At 54.2% G+C, this 17,359-nt stretch overlaps 7 protein-coding genes across 7 annotated transcripts; 4 read left to right on the top strand and 3 right to left on the bottom strand.

Moving 5' to 3' along the window:
* Positions 1 to 571: 571 nt before the first annotated feature.
* RIP1 (ubiquinol--cytochrome-c reductase catalytic subunit RIP1) lies at positions 572 to 1,591 on the top strand (the record flags this gene model as incomplete). The annotated part of the gene is made up of 5 exons (XM_076637378.1): positions 572 to 927; positions 1,038 to 1,082; positions 1,167 to 1,231; positions 1,366 to 1,391; positions 1,529 to 1,591. Coding segments are annotated over 5 exons (555 nt in total), but the record flags the coding sequence as incomplete, so codon positions are not given.
* Positions 1,592 to 2,836: 1,245 nt separating this feature from the next.
* BDY24DRAFT_387755 (CDK-activating kinase assembly factor MAT1-domain-containing protein) lies at positions 2,837 to 4,789 on the bottom strand. Its single transcript, XM_076640262.1, has 6 exons — positions 4,554 to 4,789; positions 4,110 to 4,201; positions 3,857 to 4,009; positions 3,698 to 3,771; positions 3,371 to 3,615; positions 2,837 to 3,227 (listed from the first exon to the last, which is right to left on the bottom strand). Exons 1-6 carry the CDS (start codon positions 4,722 to 4,724, stop codon positions 2,871 to 2,873), a joined length of 1,092 nt encoding a protein of 363 aa, XP_076497307.1. The 5' UTR covers positions 4,725 to 4,789; the 3' UTR covers positions 2,837 to 2,870.
* Positions 4,790 to 7,418, top strand: BDY24DRAFT_387751 (alpha/beta fold hydrolase). Its single transcript, XM_076640261.1, has 13 exons — positions 4,790 to 5,249; positions 5,355 to 5,427; positions 5,531 to 5,622; positions 5,710 to 5,785; positions 5,883 to 5,898; positions 5,979 to 6,085; positions 6,209 to 6,282; positions 6,365 to 6,446; positions 6,572 to 6,785; positions 6,880 to 6,909; positions 6,996 to 7,006; positions 7,110 to 7,161; positions 7,245 to 7,418. The coding sequence occupies exons 1-13, from the start codon at positions 5,032 to 5,034 to the stop codon at positions 7,337 to 7,339; spliced, it is 1,140 nt and encodes a 379-aa protein (XP_076497306.1). The 5' UTR covers positions 4,790 to 5,031; the 3' UTR covers positions 7,340 to 7,418.
* A 383-nt stretch (positions 7,419 to 7,801) lies between these two features.
* BDY24DRAFT_441045 (cytochrome P450) lies at positions 7,802 to 11,432 on the top strand (the record flags this gene model as incomplete). Its single annotated transcript, XM_076644577.1, has 17 exons — positions 7,802 to 7,811; positions 7,889 to 7,953; positions 8,053 to 8,098; positions 8,174 to 8,211; positions 8,299 to 8,451; positions 8,523 to 8,618; positions 8,696 to 8,860; positions 8,928 to 9,012; positions 9,084 to 9,111; positions 9,192 to 9,207; positions 9,271 to 9,397; positions 9,469 to 9,534; positions 9,617 to 9,818; positions 9,890 to 9,914; positions 9,971 to 10,046; positions 10,856 to 10,937; positions 11,008 to 11,432. The coding sequence occupies 17 exons, from the start codon at positions 7,802 to 7,804 to the stop codon at positions 11,102 to 11,104; spliced, it is 1,377 nt and encodes a 458-aa protein (XP_076497305.1). The 3' UTR covers positions 11,105 to 11,432.
* An 845-nt stretch (positions 11,433 to 12,277) lies between these two features.
* On the bottom strand, positions 12,278 to 13,277 carry MRT4 (ribosome assembly factor MRT4; the record flags this gene model as incomplete). Its single annotated transcript, XM_076637387.1, has 4 exons — positions 12,278 to 12,477; positions 12,607 to 12,742; positions 12,859 to 12,958; positions 13,093 to 13,277. The coding sequence occupies 4 exons, from the start codon at positions 13,275 to 13,277 to the stop codon at positions 12,278 to 12,280; spliced, it is 621 nt and encodes a 206-aa protein (XP_076497304.1).
* A 250-nt stretch (positions 13,278 to 13,527) lies between these two features.
* Positions 13,528 to 15,636, top strand: LIA1 (deoxyhypusine monooxygenase). The gene is made up of 6 exons (XM_076640260.1): positions 13,528 to 13,856; positions 14,054 to 14,187; positions 14,305 to 14,483; positions 14,669 to 15,057; positions 15,152 to 15,249; positions 15,376 to 15,636. Exons 1-6 carry the CDS (start codon positions 13,712 to 13,714, stop codon positions 15,493 to 15,495), a joined length of 1,065 nt encoding a protein of 354 aa, XP_076497303.1. The 5' UTR covers positions 13,528 to 13,711; the 3' UTR covers positions 15,496 to 15,636.
* A 141-nt stretch (positions 15,637 to 15,777) lies between these two features.
* Positions 15,778 to 17,266, bottom strand: BDY24DRAFT_387736 (uncharacterized protein). The gene is made up of 3 exons (XM_076640259.1): positions 16,741 to 17,266; positions 16,195 to 16,585; positions 15,778 to 16,050 (listed from the first exon to the last, which is right to left on the bottom strand). Exons 1-3 carry the CDS (start codon positions 17,116 to 17,118, stop codon positions 15,905 to 15,907), a joined length of 915 nt encoding a protein of 304 aa, XP_076497302.1. The 5' UTR covers positions 17,119 to 17,266; the 3' UTR covers positions 15,778 to 15,904.
* Positions 17,267 to 17,359: the final 93 nt, after the last annotated feature.

Here is a 17,359-nt window from a genome sequence, read left to right as displayed (position 1 = left end):
TACGTCCCCCTCGACTGCAGCCATCTCTGCGAACCACGCTCCCTCGCACTCTGCGCACGGACACGGTCCCGATCCTTCCTCCAGGGTCGGAATCCCTACAGCTTGGGGATCAGCCATCTCTCGAGGAGCTTCAAAGACCAACGTGAACGGTGAGTTCATGGAGGCAACAGAGGAAGAACCCGAGCACGAAGGACGGAACGGAGAGCTCTTTCCTTTTCGGAAGCTCGTTCCTTCGTTAGAGAATCAACGAGTTCGGAGTTGAGCTCGTCTATGTGGAGAGCTCAAGGAGGGGATTCTGGGAGTGTCAAAAACTCCCCGATCTATAGGGAACCTGTCTTTTAAGAGACGAGAAGGGCAGGAGCGAACCGGACGAGCTCCCTTTCTTCCTCCTCCTCCTCCCTTCCCCCCCTTCTCCTTCCTTCCCTACTTCACCCTTCAGCTCTTCCTCCTACTCCCAAGCTTGTCTTCTTACCTCGTACTGACTCTTATATATATATATATCTTTTCCTCTACAGCCTCTCCCTTCCTCCCCTCCCGACGATCCCTTTCCACCACGCCTGCCCTTCCTCGAGACCCCGTCGCGACTCCCGACTTCAGCAAATACAGGACCTCGTCCGTCTCCACCAACCGAAACCTCTCCTACTTCATGATCGGAACGCTCGGTACCCTCACCGCCGCCGGAGCCAAGTCGACCGTCGTCGATCTCATCGGAACGCTCTCAGCTACCGCCGACGTTCTGGCCCTGGCAAAGATTGAGGTCTCGATGGCTTCCATCCCAGAGGGAAAGAACGTCGTCCTCAAGTGGCGAGGAAAGCCCGTCTTCATCAGGCACAGGACTCAGTCCGAGATCGATGAGGCCAACGCCGTCGACGTCAAGGACTTGAGGGATCCTCAGGAGGATTCCGAGAGGACTCAGCAGCCCGAGTGGTGAGTTTGCCCTCCTCCTTCCTCTTCTCTTTCTCCTTCCCTTCTTTCGCGTCCGTTCTTTGGTCTATCCCGAAGCTGACGACCTCCTTCTGCTTACTCGTACCTATCAGGCTCGTCATGGTTGGAGTTTGCACCCATCTCGGATGTGTCCCCATGTTCGTCCTCCTTTCCTTTGACCTCGACTTCTCCTTCCTCGTCTCGTCGAACTCGAAACTCACCTCTTTCCTTCCCTTCTACAGCGGAGAGTCCGGTGACTTCGGAGGATGGTTCTGCCCTTGCCACGGATCTCACTACGATATCTCTGGTTCGTCCTTTCTTCCTCCTTCACCTCGTCACCTTCCTCGATCCGACTTCTTCCTCCCTCGATCCCCTTCTTCGTCCCTCGCCCTCGCCCGTTGCTGACCTCCTCTTGTCTTCGTCTTCCCTCTCGTCTTTCAGGTCGAATCCGAAAGGGACCCGCTCCTGTTCGTCTTTCACTCCCTCCCTCTCTCCTTCTACCAACCACCGGTCTCTCGTCTCCCGAAACTGACCTCTCTCTCGCCTTCCTTTCCCTTCCTCCCTCTCGTCCCACTCCCATCTCCTCTCGATCTTTCTACAACAGCTCAACCTCGAGGTCCCCGCCTACTCGATCAACGCCGAGGAGGAGAAGATCACCGTCGGTTAAAACCTCGTCGAAGCAAGGAGGAGGACGAGGACGTTTCAGCGAAGTGAGGGAGCTTGAAGGAGTAAATAAGTGGGGTGGCGGTCGGATTGGTTTCTTTTTAGGCTGGTGGTTTTGGGATAGAGATGAGTGAGCCTTTTTTCGGAACTTTGGTCTTGCTGGGAAAGGAAGGGAGCGAGAGGCTGGATCGGTCGGACGAGACGACAACGACGGCGTCGCATTGAGCGAAGCTTCGTGAGCTGGCGAAGAACCACGAGGGAAACGATTGAGAGGCAGTCTCATTCGGGTTCAGTCTGCCTGTGAGCAAGTGGGAGAGGGTCTGGAAGAGGAGAAGCTGGCATTGGTTCGAGTCAACGAGTTGAGGTCCAGAGCAGCCTCCCCTCCGCCCTTCTAAAGCGAGCAGCACCTCTCTCTCTCTCTCTCTCTCTCTCTTATCATCAACCACCTCGACCACCAGCTCTTTATGTCAACCTCGCCAGCAAAACACAACAAAGATGCGTTCGCCCATCCCATCCGATCCGCCTACTCTCCGGGGAGCACTCACACGCTCGTCGGTTTGGAGGACGTCAAAGAAGCTTCTCTTGTCGCGGAAGCCGAGGTTGGAACTCGCAATGGCGAAGTCGAGACGAGGGAATGGAAGTTGTCGGAGTTGGAGAAGGTCTACGAGTTGCATGTGAGTCTTTCTCTCGCGTCGTCGCTCGTCGTCGCTGCTTTCGCTGCTCTTTACCCCCTTTCCTGCTCGTTTTGACTCTCCCCGTCCTCTTCTCGTTTCGTTTTTTTTTTTTTGTAGCAATCCCTCAACGCCCACCCGGACCCGATCCCCAAACCCTCTCCCACTCCGTTCACACTCACGTTCTCCTCGCTTTCGGGAGGGAGAGGAAGCGTGGGGGTGAGGGTTTGGATGAAGGAGGGCGAGAGAGAGACAGGGAGCGAGCGAAGGGGATGGTTGGAGGATTGGCACTGAGTTTGGAGAGGGAGGGCAGGAGAGGCTGGTGGGGTGGGTTGGTTTGAGGTGGTTGAACGGAGCGAGGGAAGAGACGAACAGGTTTAGGATTCGTTCTGCGCTTCGGTCTACTATAGCACTCGCTCTGGATTAGATTAAATCTGCAATGGCTTATGATCACACTTCAAAGCGTTGAGCTCTTCTTGAGCAGGAGTTCTCGATCGAACGAAACGAGAAGGAGCAGCCTTTCGTCGGAAAGAGGACGCGACGAGGCACGAACGTCCCAACTTCTTTCTCTTTCTCTCTCCTCCCAATCACCTCAACATCCCATTACATCCCTCACAGCCCTCTACGCACCCCCGTCCCCAGTCCTGCCACCGCTCCCTTAACCGCTCTCTCCCACGTCTCCTGCACGCTCCACCCTCCCGCCTCGATCGTCCCATCCTTGTCCTCCCTCAACCTCGCCGTTGACGGATCATCGTAAGATTCCATCATGGTGTACAGCGTCTCGTACGAGTCGTAAGGGTCCTTGTAGGGTGGTGGAGGACCTGCGGGAGCCTGGGTGGCCGCAGAACGACGAAGACGAGGGACGAAGGAAGGTGGAGGAGGAGCGGTGGGTTGGAGGGAGGCGGTGGAAGCAGAGGCGGCAGCGGAGAGTTTGGAGAGGATGGCAGAGGGGTCAGCGGAGGAGAATTCCTGTCGAGGAGAGGTGAAAGAAGTGAAGAGTCAGCGTTCGGGTTCTTGATTCGTTCTCGAGCGACGACGACGCGTCGATTTCGCTCCCTCCGTCTTCCTCCCCTCTCGCCCCCTTTCACCCACACACCCAACTCCATACTCACCAACTCCTTCAAAAGCTTCTCCTCCAGGATCTTCTTTTCCTTCTCCTTCTCCTCCCCTTCCTTCCTCCCCTGTTCCCTCCTCCAATCCCTCTCCTCCTTCGCTCGCTTCTCCTCCTCCTCCACCCGCTCCCGCTCTTCCTCGTCCAGGAGAGCGTTCGAATCGATGAATTCGGCGTTTGCGGCGGCAAAAGCTGCTATGCGAGCTTCCGTTTGAGGGAGGGAGACTTGGTTGAGGAGGTTGAACGCTGGAGAGAGAAAGAGGAGCGACGAGAGTCAGCGTGGGAGAGAGGAAGAGGTGCGGTGAGAGAAAGGGAAGTGAGTACGTACTGATATCTTCTACTTCTTCGAGGTAGTCGTTGTAGGCTCGGGTGTCTTCAAAGTCTTCGGCTCGTTTGTTGAAGCTTCGGAAAGGGACGAGAAGCGTGTCAGCTCGGATCTTATCGAACCAGAGTGAAAACATCGCAAGGAGAACTGGATAGGACTCACTTCTTCGCTATCCTCCTCCTGATGGCAACCTCCTCCTCTACTCTGAGGTCCTCAAACGTCTGGAGCTTGAAGCCTGATTTCCTGAGGATCACGTTGCACGTTGGACAGGGAGCTGGACCGAGAGTGAAGAGTCGTTCGATGCAGGATTCGCACCTGGAGTGACAAAGGACGTGTAGAAAGAAAAATTGAGAGTCAGAGACGAGAAGAGCAGGAGGAGGAGGAGGCGGAGGGGGACGGCGGGTTTCGAGCTCACATCTTGTGGTAGCAGGTCGAGGAAACGAGTAGTCGGAGTTTAGGGTTGAGATATCGATCTGATTTGCAGATGGGGCATTGATCCTCGGGCGTCTGGAGGGGCGGAGAGGAGCAAGGACGCAAGGGTCAGCAAGAGAAACGAGGATGGACGAGCTCAAGGGAAGGAGGTGGTCGCGGCGAGGTAGAAACGAGCTCATACGAGAGATCCCTTGGGCACCAGGAAGCTCTGAAACTACTGCTATACTCCCCTAGGTATACTGCATTTGTGTGAGCTGAGCTACTGATTCGGAAGCCGCTGGACAGCAGCAGGAAGGAAGGAAGCCGCTCGCCTCCTCTTCGACTCGAGCTCACCATCCCTCCTTCCTACCTCGTTTCCTCTTCCCTTTCTGCCTCCCACCGCCAAATCTACGCTTCAAGAGCATACATCTCCCAATCCTTAACTCACCTCGTAAGCTGCCACTCTGTTCTTGTCGTCCTTGTAGACAGCCGTCGAGGTGGAAGCTGTCGAGGAGAGGTGTTGAACGGACGAGGTCGACGCCCTTGGAGTTCCCGGGTTGGATCGTTTGGACGACGAGCCTGCTGAGGATTTGAGCCATCCTAGACGAGGTGTGGACATGGCTAGAGAGAGAGAATAACAAAGGAGAAAAGGGAATCCAAGGAGGTTTAGATTGTCGTCGTTGAGGGGAAGGGGCAGGAAGGTCGAGCTCAACTCTCCCTTGTTTCGCCTTTTTCCTCCAAACTACGACTCACTCTCACAGACGAAAATAAAGTCTCGAATCGACCTTATTATATTCTCTTCTCACCGCTCTCGTCAACCAACTCTCCTTCTCTTCGGTCGCATCTCCCTCTGTTTGGCTCCTCTCTCCTTCGACAGTTATCGATCCACTCCTCCTCCTCCTCCTCCCTCCTTCTCCCTTTCAACCATGACCTCCTATCTCTCAACCGCAGCATCCTACCTCCCGTCGATCCCCTTCCTCTCCTCCAAATCGCCGGATCCTTCGCTCACCCCTTCGACTTCTCCGACGGCCGACCTCAACCCTCAGAACCTCTCAACCATCTTCTCGCCTGAAACGTGCTCCAAGAAGGGTCTTCACTGGGTCGGAGGAGAACAAGGAAAGGGCCATGAGATCTACTACGAGCTGTGAGTGGGAGAGAATCTCGTTCTCGTCGCTTGAACGAGAAGGGAACAAGATATGTAGAGCTCACCAGGCTCTCGACCCCCTTCCTTCCTCTTGCTTTCCTTCAGACATGGAACTGGACCCGAGCATGTCATGTTCATCATGGGCTTGAACAACTCGTCCTTCTCGTGGAACAGACAGGTCAGTTCAAAGCTCAAGCCATGTAGACCAAGCGGCAGGAGGGAGGGAGGGCCCGTCTTGCCTTTTGCTGATCCGATCCGCTTCCTCCCTTTCCCTCAATCAGGTCGACACCTTTGGAGCTCACCCAGACTACTCGATCCTCGTCTTCGACAACCGTGGTGCTGGTCACAGCGGAGCGCCCAACGGACCTTACTCGTTCGTTCGACTCGTCGGTCTGTTCTCCCTCGTGCGTCGACGAGCCTCGAGCTGAACGGTTTCCTTGCTTTTCATTCGCCCGAATAGGACCTCGGGGATGGCTCAAGATGCTCTGAGTCTCCTGGATTTCGTAGGTTGGACGAAGGAGAGAGAAGTTCATCTAGTGAGTCTCGGTTTCTCCACTTTACCGGGCAATACCTCCTGTTCTCGACGCGTCGAGCTTCAACTGACTCTCTCCTCTCTTCCTTTTCTCATCTCAGGTCGGTATCTCCATGGGTAAGATTCTCATTCTCTCTCACACACACACACCTACCATCCTTTCCATCAAACTCACTTCCTTCCTCGCTCTCTCGAAGGCGGCATGATCTCCCTCGAACTGGCCTCCCACTCCCCTCAACGCCTCGCCTCCCTCACCCTCGCCGTCACCTCGTCCGGTCACGGAGTCTACAAAAACCTACCTCCAGTCAGCTTGCTTTCTTCCTTTCGCGCTATCGTGAACCGTCAATCAGAACGAGCTCACCAACCAACCAACTCCTCCTCCGACATCAACGACGACGGTTCTTCTTCTTCTTCTTCTCGTCCTCAGTCGAAAGGTCTTGCGACGCTCACGAAGCTGTTTGGGATTAAGGCGCCGAAGGATAGGATCATGTTAGCTATTGAGTGAGTGCCAGTTTGGGGGTGGTTTGGAGGAGGAGAGGAGAGAGAGAGAGGCTGAAGAACGCGTCCGCTTTCGTTTCAAAAGGATGCTCTTTCCCGCCACCTTCCTCGACGAAATCGACCCCAACGACGAGCAGGCTCGGACCAACAGGGAAACCCGAATCGAGGTTTGCCTTTGCCTTCTCCCCTTCCCTCCCATCCCAACCCCTTCCGTCCCTCCCTTTCTTCCACTCACCCCTCCCTCGCCCACCCTGCGCTCTTTCCCTCCTTTTCTCCTCCTATTTACCTACAGGAATACTCCCGCCGCTACGCTCTCACTCGCCCTCAAACCCTCGTCGGAAATCTCTCGCAATCCATCGCCGCCTTGACCCATCACGTCTCTCCCGCGAGGCTGCAACTCATCGACGACAACGTACCAAAGATCACGATCTTGACCGGGGACGACGATAATCTGGTGGCTCCAGCGAACTCACAGTTCTTGGCGGAAGTGATGAGGAATGCGGAGAGTGAGTGATGAAGAGAAGAGGGGGCGAGGGAGGAGGGAGAGGACGGGAGGATGGGGAACTGACGCGTTTGTTTTGGGTTGGGGTTCTGTTCTAGACGTTTTGTGGGATCGGACTGGGCATGCTAGTGAGTAGTTTGATCTAACTCGTTTACTTAGCGTCTCTCTTCGCTGACCTCTGCTTCTTGTTCTTCTCGCCTCGCGTCTTCATCAGTTCACTCCCAAGTTCGTCCTCGTCCTTCGTCCCCTAGCCCTCCCCTCTCCCTCTCGTCGTCTCTTCCCTCTCTAACGCTACATTTCGTTATTCTTCACTCTCTCGCTCATCCAGCATCCTCAACGCTTCAACGACCTCATCGAACGCGTCTGGAAAGAGGGACGAGGTTCGTCTCTCTCCTTTCTTCTTCCGTTCGCTCAAAACTTCACACTGATATCTTTTATGTGCACGGCGTTTGATCTCTTACAGAGAAAGCAGGACCCGTTGGGAAGGATCTGGGGAAGGAGAGCCACGAAACCGGCGAGCTTGTGGTGGGGAGGGAGGGAGTTGAGCTTGAGGTTTAGCTTTTGTACTAGATGTCTCGAAACGGACTTTTGCTCTAGGGGGGGTTTTTTTTTTCTTTCTGTAATGGCTTTGAGGATATGGAGGCGTCGAAGCGTTTCCTGCAAGAAGAAAGGGAACTAGGCCGAATCGACCGACGCGTTTCGAACCGATCCTCCGCCACCCGTTTTCCTCCATCTCCGTTCCTTCCCTCCAACGACATCTCTCCCAATTCATCCTAACCATGTTCTCCCTCCTCCTCCTGTATTCCCTTCTCCTTTTAATATCCTTCATCTTCCTCCTCTCCCGTCTCCTCCGAGCTCGTCCTCTCCCCGACATCCCAACCACGCCTTCCCTCCCTCTCTTCGGCCACTCCCTCTCCCTGATCGCCCACTTTGCTCGAACCACCACCGTCGTTCCTTGGATCGAAGAGTTTCCCAGAAGGTTCGGAAGCAAGCAGCTCTGTCAGATCATGTTGAGGTTTCATGAGCCGCTGTGAGTTTGACGAGCTCAGCAGCGGAAGAAAAAGGGAGGTTGACGACAGGTTTGCGTTTGGAGGTTGCTGTGCTCAGATCCGGAACAGATCAAGTTCATCTACGGGTCAAAGGATTGGGATTTTGCGCAGATGGTCGTTGATGTGAGTGTGTTTCTTTTGGGGGATTGGGGGCTGAGGAGACGGGGAGGTGCACTGCACGAAGAAGACGACTGACTCACAACCGTTGTTTTGCTCGACCAGATCTTCAAAGGAGTAATTCCGAAGAGCATGCTTGCGAACAAGAGTGGTACGTTGGAATCTAGCTCGAGGTGTGGAACGCAGGGAGGACGAGGCTGACAGTGAACGACTACAACGTCACCAGGAGCGCTCGTGAGCTACCACCGAAAGGCTTTCGCCTACGTTCGTCCTACCTGTTTCTGTCCTTTACGAGCTACGTAGACGGCACGACGTCTGACATCAATTCTTCGCTCTCCTACTCGCCCAAAGGCCTTCTCCCATGCGTTCCTCACCCTCAGCGCTTCCGTCTTCAACTCGCACTTTAGGATCCTCCTTCAACAGTGGGATGCGAGATCTAGAGCTGGTAACGAAAAGGAAGGTGCTTTCATTCCTGCTTTGGAAGGACTCGAACTTCTTGGAACGGTGAGTCTCGCAAGTCCTCTCTGAACGAACAAAGCTCACGACGCGTCGATTTCTTCATGCTCGAACAACAGGACGTGATGTCTCAGGTCATGTACGGAGACTCCTACAACCAACTCTCTTCGGGAAAACGACATACGATGACTAAAGATTTTGCGACTATCCTCAGCGTGAGTCAGTTCTTCTGTTTTTCGTCCTCTTCACGCCTGAGCTGACCTCGACGCGTCCGCTCATCCTCACATTTCAGACTCTCACCGACGGACCCTTTAACGTCTTCATCTCCTGGGTGAAACGCTTGAACCCTGCATACCGAGCTGCGAATCGAAGGGGCATCGCCTACGTCGTCGAGAGAGTTGAGAAGGCCAGACAGAAGATTCGAGGAGGAGGCGAGATCGAGAGGGTTGAGTCAATGGTGAGGGGTTTCCGTTTCTTTTGCCACTCGTTTTCGAAGCTGAATGACCCTTGTTTTGACTGTGCAGATCGACATCATCATGAGGAAAGAAGCGAGAGACGGGGAAGGTCGGGTCATGGCTGAGGACGAGTTGCGAGACGAGTTGTCGACGTGTGAGTACTTCTCGCCGCTTCTTCGATTCAATATGTTCCGCTCGATTGACATATCCATTCTACGCTTTCAGTCATGTTCGCAGGCTCAGATACCTCGAGGTGAGTTTCGAGACGGAGAGACCATTAGTTCCATTCAATTTCGACGACGACGCGCTGACCTCGCTCTTTCTCCGATTTAGTTCCACTCAGCTCTGGGTGAGCTCTCTTTTGGAACTCAGATCAAGCGAATCCTGACTTCATTTTCTTCCAAACCTACAGGTCCTCAAGTTCCTGAGCGAGAATCCTTCAGTTCAGGAACGACTTCACGACGACCTCATTCGAGCTCTTCCATTGCCCGACGAGAGAGCACCGACTTTGGACGAGATCACGCCTGAGATCCTGCCTTGTGAGCGAAGATTCTAGACGTAAACTCTTCCGAACTCGTTGCTGACCGCTGCGTCGCGTCTCGTCGAACAGACTTGGAAGCCGTCGTTCAAGAGTGCTCGAGACTCGCTCAGACTATTCCCTTCACCGAGAGGCAAGGTATGTAGACATATACAGCTTCTCTGTATCGTCAACGATGCGACCAAGTCTTCTGACCCTCTTCGATCGTTCGTTCTTCCAGCGACCTGCGACACGACTCTCTTCGGATCCAACGGCGAGACCTACTTCATCCCCGCCGGAACCCAGGTCTTCCTCCTCAACGGATGGGCTACGAGACATCAAGGTCCTGATTCGGAGAGCTTCCGACCTGAGAGGTGGCTCGACGAGAAGGGTGCGTACGACGGGAATCGAGTTTGGTCGATTAGTTTCGGAGGAGGAAACAGGTGAGTCCCCTTTCTTTCTTCGCCCGTTCATTTTCATCGAGCTGAGTTCCCTCTAATGTTTTCTTCTTCAGGAAATGCTACGGGCACAAGCTTGCTGTGAGACCCACATTTTCGACGTCTCGACGCGTCGACTGACTCTCCCTTTCTTTTAGCTTGTATTCCTTCGACTCTTCATCGCCCAACTCTCCCTCTCCCACTTCGTCCTTCCTCTTCCTTCCCATCTCAAGAGTACGGCTACGACTAAGGTGGTTACGAGGAAGCCCGCGAAGAATTGGGTTGGGCTGAGGAAGTGGGCGGAAATGGGGCGGAAATGGAGACGACGGCTGTCTCAAAGAAGAGCTGAGGAGGGATCGACTAGGATAGGACTTCGATTAACGAATCGCTTACGAAAATAACTTTCAGAGTATCGAGCCCTTCCGAGAAGAGCTGCAGGAGACTATAAGGATAAGCAGAAAGGACTAGCCGAACTCGAGTCCGTTTCGACGCGTTGATTCGGCCAGGTCCGTTCCGATCAAAAGGCTGACCACCACGCTGAGCGTAAGATCCGGAGCTCAAAGTGTGCTTCGGAATAAAGCAGAAGGATCCGAGAGAAGGTCCAAGGGCACAACTGGGAGGAGACGCGCCGTTCGCGGACCTGGAGCTCAGCTTTTGCTGCTTCTTTCGGAAGTCCCGAGAGGTCTAGGAAGAGAGCTAGAGATGTACTTTTGAGACAGGTACATTTGAGAGGTCACCCGAAGGGTCTCTGTCAAAATTGGTTTTCTTGCGAGTCCCAGAAGTGGTGAAAACGTGAGTGAAGAAATCGGAATCCGTCGAGGTTCGGTCTCGAAGTTTCAAGGTTCGCCGAGGCATGAGCTCGCAGAAGGGATAAAACTGACTCTGACTCGCATGTTCCCTCTTCACCCTCAACCACATCCTACCCCCAGTACTCGTCTCAACCCCAGAAAACACACTCTCTTCAAACATACATGCTTTCGATGCAGCAACACCCTCGAGCTTCGACGTCGACTCTGCCTCCCTTCTTCCACTACCAACCTCAGTCCTCCTCCTCGCCTTGTCGGCCTCGTCTCGTTCGAAAGGACTCTCCCACTCTGCCTCCTACTCTCCATCGATCTCCATCAAGTGAGTCTACTTACTTGTTCGTTTTCGACGAACTCCAAAGCTGACTGACCTTTCCATCCTCCGGCCTCAGGTGGCTCTTCCTCCCCGCACCTTCTCTCCCTCCTCCATCCAAAAACGACATCCAACTTCAGCTCCTATCCCTCGTCGACTGCAGACTTCCCCTCTGATCCTCTGCGAAGCCTCACCCTTCCACAAGCGCTCGCGCTCTCCAACCTCTCCGTCGTCTCGAATGACGCCCTTGCCCGAGCTAGTCGAGGAGGAAGGAGGAGGACGAAGTCGACAGGGAAGTGTCAGGGCAGAACAACTGAGGAGATGAAAGTGTTGGCGGACGGGTGGTTGTTTCCTAGGGAGGAGGTGACTGCAAGGAAGCACGATTGATGGAGAGGAGGGAGAGTGGGAGGGGAGGAGACTGGTTGCCAGGCGGGCGGGCTTTTGGAACGAAATTGAACGACCTTCTGTATGACTTTTGTGCTGATCTCGAGGAAAGAAAGTAGGAGAGCTATTCTGAGACAAGCTGGCCGTCAAGAGAGCGAGAAACAGGGGAAGAAAGTCGGCGAGTGAAGAGGAGGAGGAAACGCCAAAGCTCACCTCGACCTCTTTCCTTCGTCTTGTATACGGTTCTAGAGCAGATGAGACTGCGAAGAAAGACTTTGGGTCATGCTAGATAAGCTTTAATCGAGTCGATCAAGCTGCGGAAGGGAGTCAAAACGGAACGAAGAGAGATGCAGAGAGGTCGAAGGAAGGAGTGGGATGGCTCGTCGGCGTGTTCACGACGAGGACGCCGTCGCCCGTCTGCGAACCCTCTGTCTTTGCAAGATGATCATACTTTTCCGCTCAGACCTCGGAATTAATGACATCCTTCTCCGGCCCTTGAGAACCACGGATCTCAGCTCTCATCCAGTCTCTCACAGCTGTCCGTTCTCCCTCCTCTTCTTTCGCCCTCTTCCCCACGCAACTCGCGCCCAAAAGTCTAAGAGCGAAAAACGCAACACATCTATCGTACATCGTCGAACGCCCCGAAGAACACGAAAGAAAGCAGAGAAGTCGTACAGCCTGAGAAGGGAGAGAGAGAGGAGAGGTGTTTTAAGCCATGACCTCCTCGTCCTCCTCCTCGGCACCCTCCTCAGCATCAGCATGAGGTCCAGGCACGAATCCGTCGACCTCGGACCACATTCCTGAGAGCTGAACTTTGAAGGTACTGTCAAAGTGGAAAGGGAAGAGGTCAGCGAGTGTTCTCGCGTCCGGAGGCGAGACGCGTCTCTTCGTTTTCTCTCCTTCCCGTCCATCTCCTAGCTCACTTTCCACCCTACTTCGAACCCGCAAAGAATATGAACGTATACTCACGCCATCATCTCTCCAATCAACTTCAACAGCTGAGCCTGTTCCGAGGTGAGGACTCGTCCCTTCTTGCAGAGGACGTGAGGGGAGGTGAGGGAGGGAACTCCCTTGACGAGGGAGGTGGCGAGTCCGAGTTTACGGAGTTGGGGATCCATGGAGTGAGGGAAAGGGGAGAGAGGGTCGTTGTACATTAACAGGGGGCCTGGAGGAACGAGGGAGAGAAGAGGTCAGCGGGCTAAATCGAGAGCGGGACGCGTCCATTCAGAGCTCGAGCGAGCGAGGAGGAACGAGAACCCCGTGGATGAAGAGCTCGAGAGACTGAAAGACTCACCAACAGGCAGGGTAACATCCCTGGAAGCGACGTTTCCAGCTCGAGCGAAATCAGGCTTCTGGAAGGACTCGAACCACTCGAGGGTCTCCTTTGGCGAGGTATCGGTGAAGAAGAGTCCTGTGGGTCCGTTAAGCTTCTGCTCAACACCAACCAACGAGATATCAAGGAACAGAAGGGAGCTCAAGGTCAGCTCTCGGAAGGCGAAGGAACGCGCAGAGAGGGCGAAGGCGAAGAGGGAGGGAAGGAACGAACGGCAGCGACCTTGTACAGGTCAGTTTTGTACTCCTCCTCACGCGTTGTTCCGAGAGCCTTGGCCATGACTTTGTTTCGTCCGAAGTAGATTCGTCCGGTGCTGAAAGTGAAGAAAGGTAAGGAAGAAAGAGAGAGGACAGGGAAGAAGGAAGAAAAAGGTCAGCTTCAGCTCGGCTTCGAGGTTTGCTCGAGCTCTCCCTCCAGGCTGCCAGAAGGATAGGAAGTAGTGCTCACTTTGACCAAGCTGACCTGACGTCCTTGAGGTGAGAGTTCCTCATGTCTCCAACGGTGAACAACCAGCAGTAGGTCCACTTGTCTGAGCTCTCCTTGATGGAGTCGATGAGGGAGACCTTGTGCTCCTTGGTCTTCTTGTCCGTTCGGGTGAGGGCCACGACCTTATCTCGCTTGGACTTGGGCATAGTAGAGGAGGTGGAAGGGGGAGGAGGAAGGTGGAAGTGGAAGGAGTAGGAGGAAGAGGGAAGGAGGAAGCTGGGTTGAGGTCGAGAAGAGGAGGAGGAGGGAGAGGGAGGAGAGGGAGGGGAGGAAGACAAGAGCTCGTTAGCTTGAGAAGGATTGAAGATTTTCGCACGAGCAAGCTGAGAGAGTTGGACTAACGGGTGTAGAGGGAGTCCTGGAAGGTTCTGTAGAAAGGCTGTCGAGCTGGTTGAAGGTCAGAAAGGGTAAGAAAGAGCTGACTTCAAAAACCTGAAGCGAAATTCGAGAGCCAACCCCGCGTTCCCTCTCCCCCCTCTCTCCCTCCTCTCCTTCCCTCTCTCTTTCCCTTTCGCTTTTCAACTCCCAACCCTCACAACACCTAAACCTCAACTTTCTTCCCTTTCTTCCTCTTTCCACGATGGAAGTTACTCCTGCTGCTCTTCTCAAGCTTGAAGAATGTCTTCTCAACACGTCGGGCGACCATCCTCTTCACAACCGTTTCAGAGCTCTCTTCACTATCAAGGCCGTGGGAGGTGCCACAGCTATCGAGATCGTTTCAAAAGGTCAGTATCTTGTTCCTTACCTACCTACCTCTCTCCTGCTACCACGAACAAGCTTTCCGAGTTTGTGGTAGTAGAGAACGAGCTCATTCAAACGAAGTCGATCCCTTCCTTGCCCTCTCACTTTTTGAAAGTCGAAGCTCAACTCTCGATCTGACTGGCTCCTCCTTCCCCTCCTTTCTTTCCGCTGCTTTCACCAGGTTTCAAGGACCCTTCGCCTCTGCTGAAGCATGAGATGGCCTACGTTCTCGGTCAACTCAACGATCCTCGCGCTATTCCCATGCTCTCCGAGGTTCTCGAGGACCTCGAGCAGGATCCTATGGTCCGACACGAGGTGAGCTTCGATCCTCTTCCTTTCTGTTCCCTTCGAACACCCAGTCGAAACGATCTCCTCATCGACGCTAGTTCAGCTTACCGAATCGACACGCTTTGTATCTTCGGGTTTACATAGGCTGCTGAGGCTCTTGGAGCCATCTCCGACGTTGCTGCCCTCCCCATCCTTCGAAAGTACCTCTCGGACCCATCCGTCGCCGTCGCTGAAACCTGCGAGATCGCTATCGACAAGGTCCTCTGGGACAACTCCAAGGAGGGAAAGGAGGAGGCTGCTCGAGTTATCGCTGCCGGAGGAGTGTGAGTTTTTTCACCTTCCTAACCAATCAACTTCATCCCACGTCTTCGCGACTTTCTCTCCCTTCTCTCCCCTCCTTTCTTTCTTCCGGACGAGGGACGAGCTTCTTCCCTCTTCGGCTCTCGCTTTTCTTGTTCGCTCAAGATTCTAATCTCCCCCTCTTTTTCCTTATTTTCTCTTTTTCCAGCGGCTTCACCTCCATCGACCCAGCGCCAGGACACCACTCCGACTCCTCTCCTCTCGCCGACCCTTCTCGACAAGGCCCTCCTCCCTCCTCCATCGCTTCTCTCCGAACCACCCTCCTCGACCCATCCATCCCTCTCTTCACCCGTTACCGAGCCATGTTCTCCCTTCGAAACATCACTCCCGCAACCCAGGAATCCATCGAGGCTCTCGCTGCTGGATTCGACGACAAGTCCGCGTTGTTCAGGCATGAGATCGCCTACGTTTTCGGACAGCTGAACAGCAAGTACTCGGTTCCTGCGCTGCTGAAGGCGTTGAGGGATCCTGAGGAGGTCGGTATGGTGAGACATGAATGTGCGGAGGCGTTGGGTGGGATTGCTAGCGAGGGAGAAGGTGAGTCTTCTCGGACGCGTCGAGGAGGAGAGACGAAGTAAGTCGAGCTGACCTTTCTCCTTCGCTCCGTTGCTTTTCCCTCTCGTGGTCGTAGATGACTCTGTCCTCCCCATCCTTCGTGAATTCGCCGCCGATCTCTCCCTGCCCGACGTCGTTCGAGAATCGTGTGTCGTCGCCGTCGACATGTGGGAGGTTCGTCTCATCTCTCGTTTCTCCTTCCCTTCCCTACCCCTCTCCCTTCCCATGTCTCGCCTCTTTCCCTCCTTCTTAAAACTAACTTCTTCACCTCACTTCTCTTCATTCGTTCGTTGTCTCCAGTACGAAACCTCCAACCAGTTTCAATACGCCGACACCCTCTCCGCTGAGGACCTCGCCATTGAGGAGAAGCTCAAGAACATCGGAGGAGCTACTGGGTTCGAGAGGAGTGCTGCTATCTAGTTGGAGTTAGTCCAGCGTCGTTGATGTGGCCCTCTTCTCAGGGAGGGAAAAAGGACGCGTCGAACGCGTCGCTCATCTCGTTTCTTTTACGTTTGTTTTGCTGCTTCGCATTATTTTTGCATGACCTGTTGTTCTCCCTCCTTTCTCTGCTCTTTCTTTTCACTTCCCTTTGCGTGATACCTTGAATTCTAGATGCTTTCAGTCGCGTCCCGTCGGCTTTCGAAAGAATCGGGGAGAATGACTTTGGAAGAGGTCGAGGCATCTCGATGTCTCTGATTGAACAAGAAAGCACTGGTATGCATATTTCTTACGGCAGGTATCTTCTTCGAACTAAAGCTACGCAAAACAAAGAACTCTCCTTCCGCATCGTCGTTCCGTCGCGTCAAACCCCTCTCTCCTTCAAGCTTAATTAATTGTAACCCAACCTCAACCCTCCGAACCCGCTCGTGATGCTCTCAATCGTCTGTTGAACTCCAGCGAACCTCTTGACTCCACAGCTTCCTCGTTCGACGTGTTGGACGAGACCGGAGAGGGTGGTGAGCTTGACGCCGCAAGCTGGAGGAGAAAAGTCGAAAGGTCGAGCAACGTGCAGAGGAAGCGGGTGAAAGGGAAGACAGAGAGATGAAGGAAGAAGTAAGAAAGGGTCAGCTCGAGACTTCGAAGCGTCGAGAGGAAGAGAAAGAGAGACGCCAAACCCACTAGCGTTCGGACACCGATAGAGGCGAGTTCCTTCGTGATGCCTCGGACTAGCCAGATGCTTGTTCAAATCCTCCAACCTTCTGAAGTCCCTGCTGTGACAGAAGTAGCACTCGTACGCGTCCCCGTTCCAAGCTCGTTCCGACGCGATGTAAGGGGTAGGAGGAGGAGGAGGAGGTTCGTTTGGCGAAGCGATCAACCTCCTCGGATCGGTGATGATGGAGTTGGTGTCGTTTTGAGAGACGTATCGGTCGATGAGGTGACGGGTAATTCCAGAGGGACAGGAACCTGATTCGAGATGGAGGATGACAGCGGAGTGGGAGACGTGGTACCTGGTGCATCCTCGACCTGGGCATTTGAAGGTTTTTTGAACGTGGATAGAGGAGTTGAGGTGCTGGGAAGGAAGAAGGAAGGGAAGATGAGGTCGGCGATGAGGATTTGAAAGGTTGAGCAGAGGGAGGAGAGGAGGAAGAGCTGCTGGTTGAAGGACGTTCGACGCGAGGTTCGAGCGACGAGGAACGTGGGGAGGGAAAGACATAAGGAACTCACGGCGTCGATGTTGGCTGTAGTAGGGAACAGCTTCTTGCAGGGAACACAGTAGAGATGCGAGTGGACAGGAGACTGCCTGTAGTGCTCCTCCAATCCTGTTTGATTGACGAAGGAGAGGTTGCAAGGGGAGCAGGAGGGGTGAGAGTCGAGACGGTGTTGGATGAGTTGAGGACGGTTTGGGAACTCCTTCGAGCAGAGAGAGCACCAGTCGTGAACGGAAGAGTTGGCGTAGTGGGAGGAGAGGGCGTTCCATCCTGCCGAGAAGAATCGGTCGCACTGGGAGCAGTAATCGTACCGGTGGGTGGTGGCCGCTCGGAGGTGGCGAGTGAGAGCGTCCTCGCTCCCAAATTCTCTCTGGCAGGGTCCACAGTATGCCATCGGAGGGTTTGGAGAGGGGAGAAGAGGAGTAGGAAGAGAAGAGGATTGGTAAAGAGAGGGAGAAAAGAGGTTGGGAGGGCAAGATGGGGTTGGGAGAGAGAGAGAGGGAGGAAGGGACAGTTAAATGTTGAGCTCGCTCGATGTTTCGTCTAGTTCGCTTCTAACCACGACAGCGACTTAACAAGATTTACATTCCTCTTAGCGAAAGCTCCATAGAGTCTACCTCTGTCGGCTGAGGCTG

The sequence above is a fragment of the Mrakia frigida genome (genome assembly GCF_051309035.1).
Source record: "Mrakia frigida strain ATCC 22029 unplaced genomic scaffold BDY24scaffold_13, whole genome shotgun sequence".
Lineage (NCBI taxonomy): Eukaryota > Fungi > Basidiomycota > Tremellomycetes > Cystofilobasidiales > Mrakiaceae > Mrakia > Mrakia frigida.
Note: the sequence above shows the minus strand (reverse complement) of the source record. Positions and strands in the feature narration are given on the sequence as shown.

What these genes read in the sequence shown, in the direction of transcription:
- BDY24DRAFT_387736 (XM_076640259.1), bottom strand. Translation starts at nt 17,118, where the DNA reads ATGGCATACTGTGGACCCTGCCAGAGAGAATTTGGGAGCGAGGACGCT. An exon ending in CTACAGCCAACATCGACGCC is followed by an intron (nt 16,586 to 16,740) that starts GTGAGTTCCTTA and finishes CTTCCTTCCCAG; the next exon opens with CACCTCAACTCCTCTATCCA. An exon ending in CTATCGGTGTCCGAACGCTA is followed by an intron (nt 16,051 to 16,194) that starts GTGGGTTTGGCG and finishes TTTCTCCTCCAG; the next exon opens with CTTGCGGCGTCAAGCTCACC.
- LIA1 (XM_076640260.1), top strand. Translation starts at nt 13,712, where the DNA reads ATGGAAGTTACTCCTGCTGCTCTTCTCAAGCTTGAAGAATGTCTTCTC. An exon ending in TATCGAGATCGTTTCAAAAG is followed by an intron (nt 13,857 to 14,053) that starts GTCAGTATCTTG and finishes TGCTTTCACCAG; the next exon opens with GTTTCAAGGACCCTTCGCCT. An exon ending in GTTATCGCTGCCGGAGGAGT is followed by an intron (nt 14,484 to 14,668) that starts GTGAGTTTTTTC and finishes CTCTTTTTCCAG; the next exon opens with CGGCTTCACCTCCATCGACC.
- BDY24DRAFT_387751 (XM_076640261.1), top strand. Translation starts at nt 5,032, where the DNA reads ATGACCTCCTATCTCTCAACCGCAGCATCCTACCTCCCGTCGATCCCC. An exon ending in CATGAGATCTACTACGAGCT is followed by an intron (nt 5,250 to 5,354) that starts GTGAGTGGGAGA and finishes GCTTTCCTTCAG; the next exon opens with ACATGGAACTGGACCCGAGC. An exon ending in CCTTCTCGTGGAACAGACAG is followed by an intron (nt 5,428 to 5,530) that starts GTCAGTTCAAAG and finishes TCCCTCAATCAG; the next exon opens with GTCGACACCTTTGGAGCTCA.
- BDY24DRAFT_387755 (XM_076640262.1), bottom strand. Translation starts at nt 4,724, where the DNA reads ATGTCCACACCTCGTCTAGGATGGCTCAAATCCTCAGCAGGCTCGTCG. An exon ending in ACAGAGTGGCAGCTTACGAG is followed by an intron (nt 4,202 to 4,553) that starts GTGAGTTAAGGA and finishes CCGCCCCTCCAG; the next exon opens with ACGCCCGAGGATCAATGCCC. An exon ending in CGAAGAAGTAGAAGATATCA is followed by an intron (nt 3,616 to 3,697) that starts GTACGTACTCAC and finishes TTCTCTCTCCAG; the next exon opens with CGTTCAACCTCCTCAACCAA.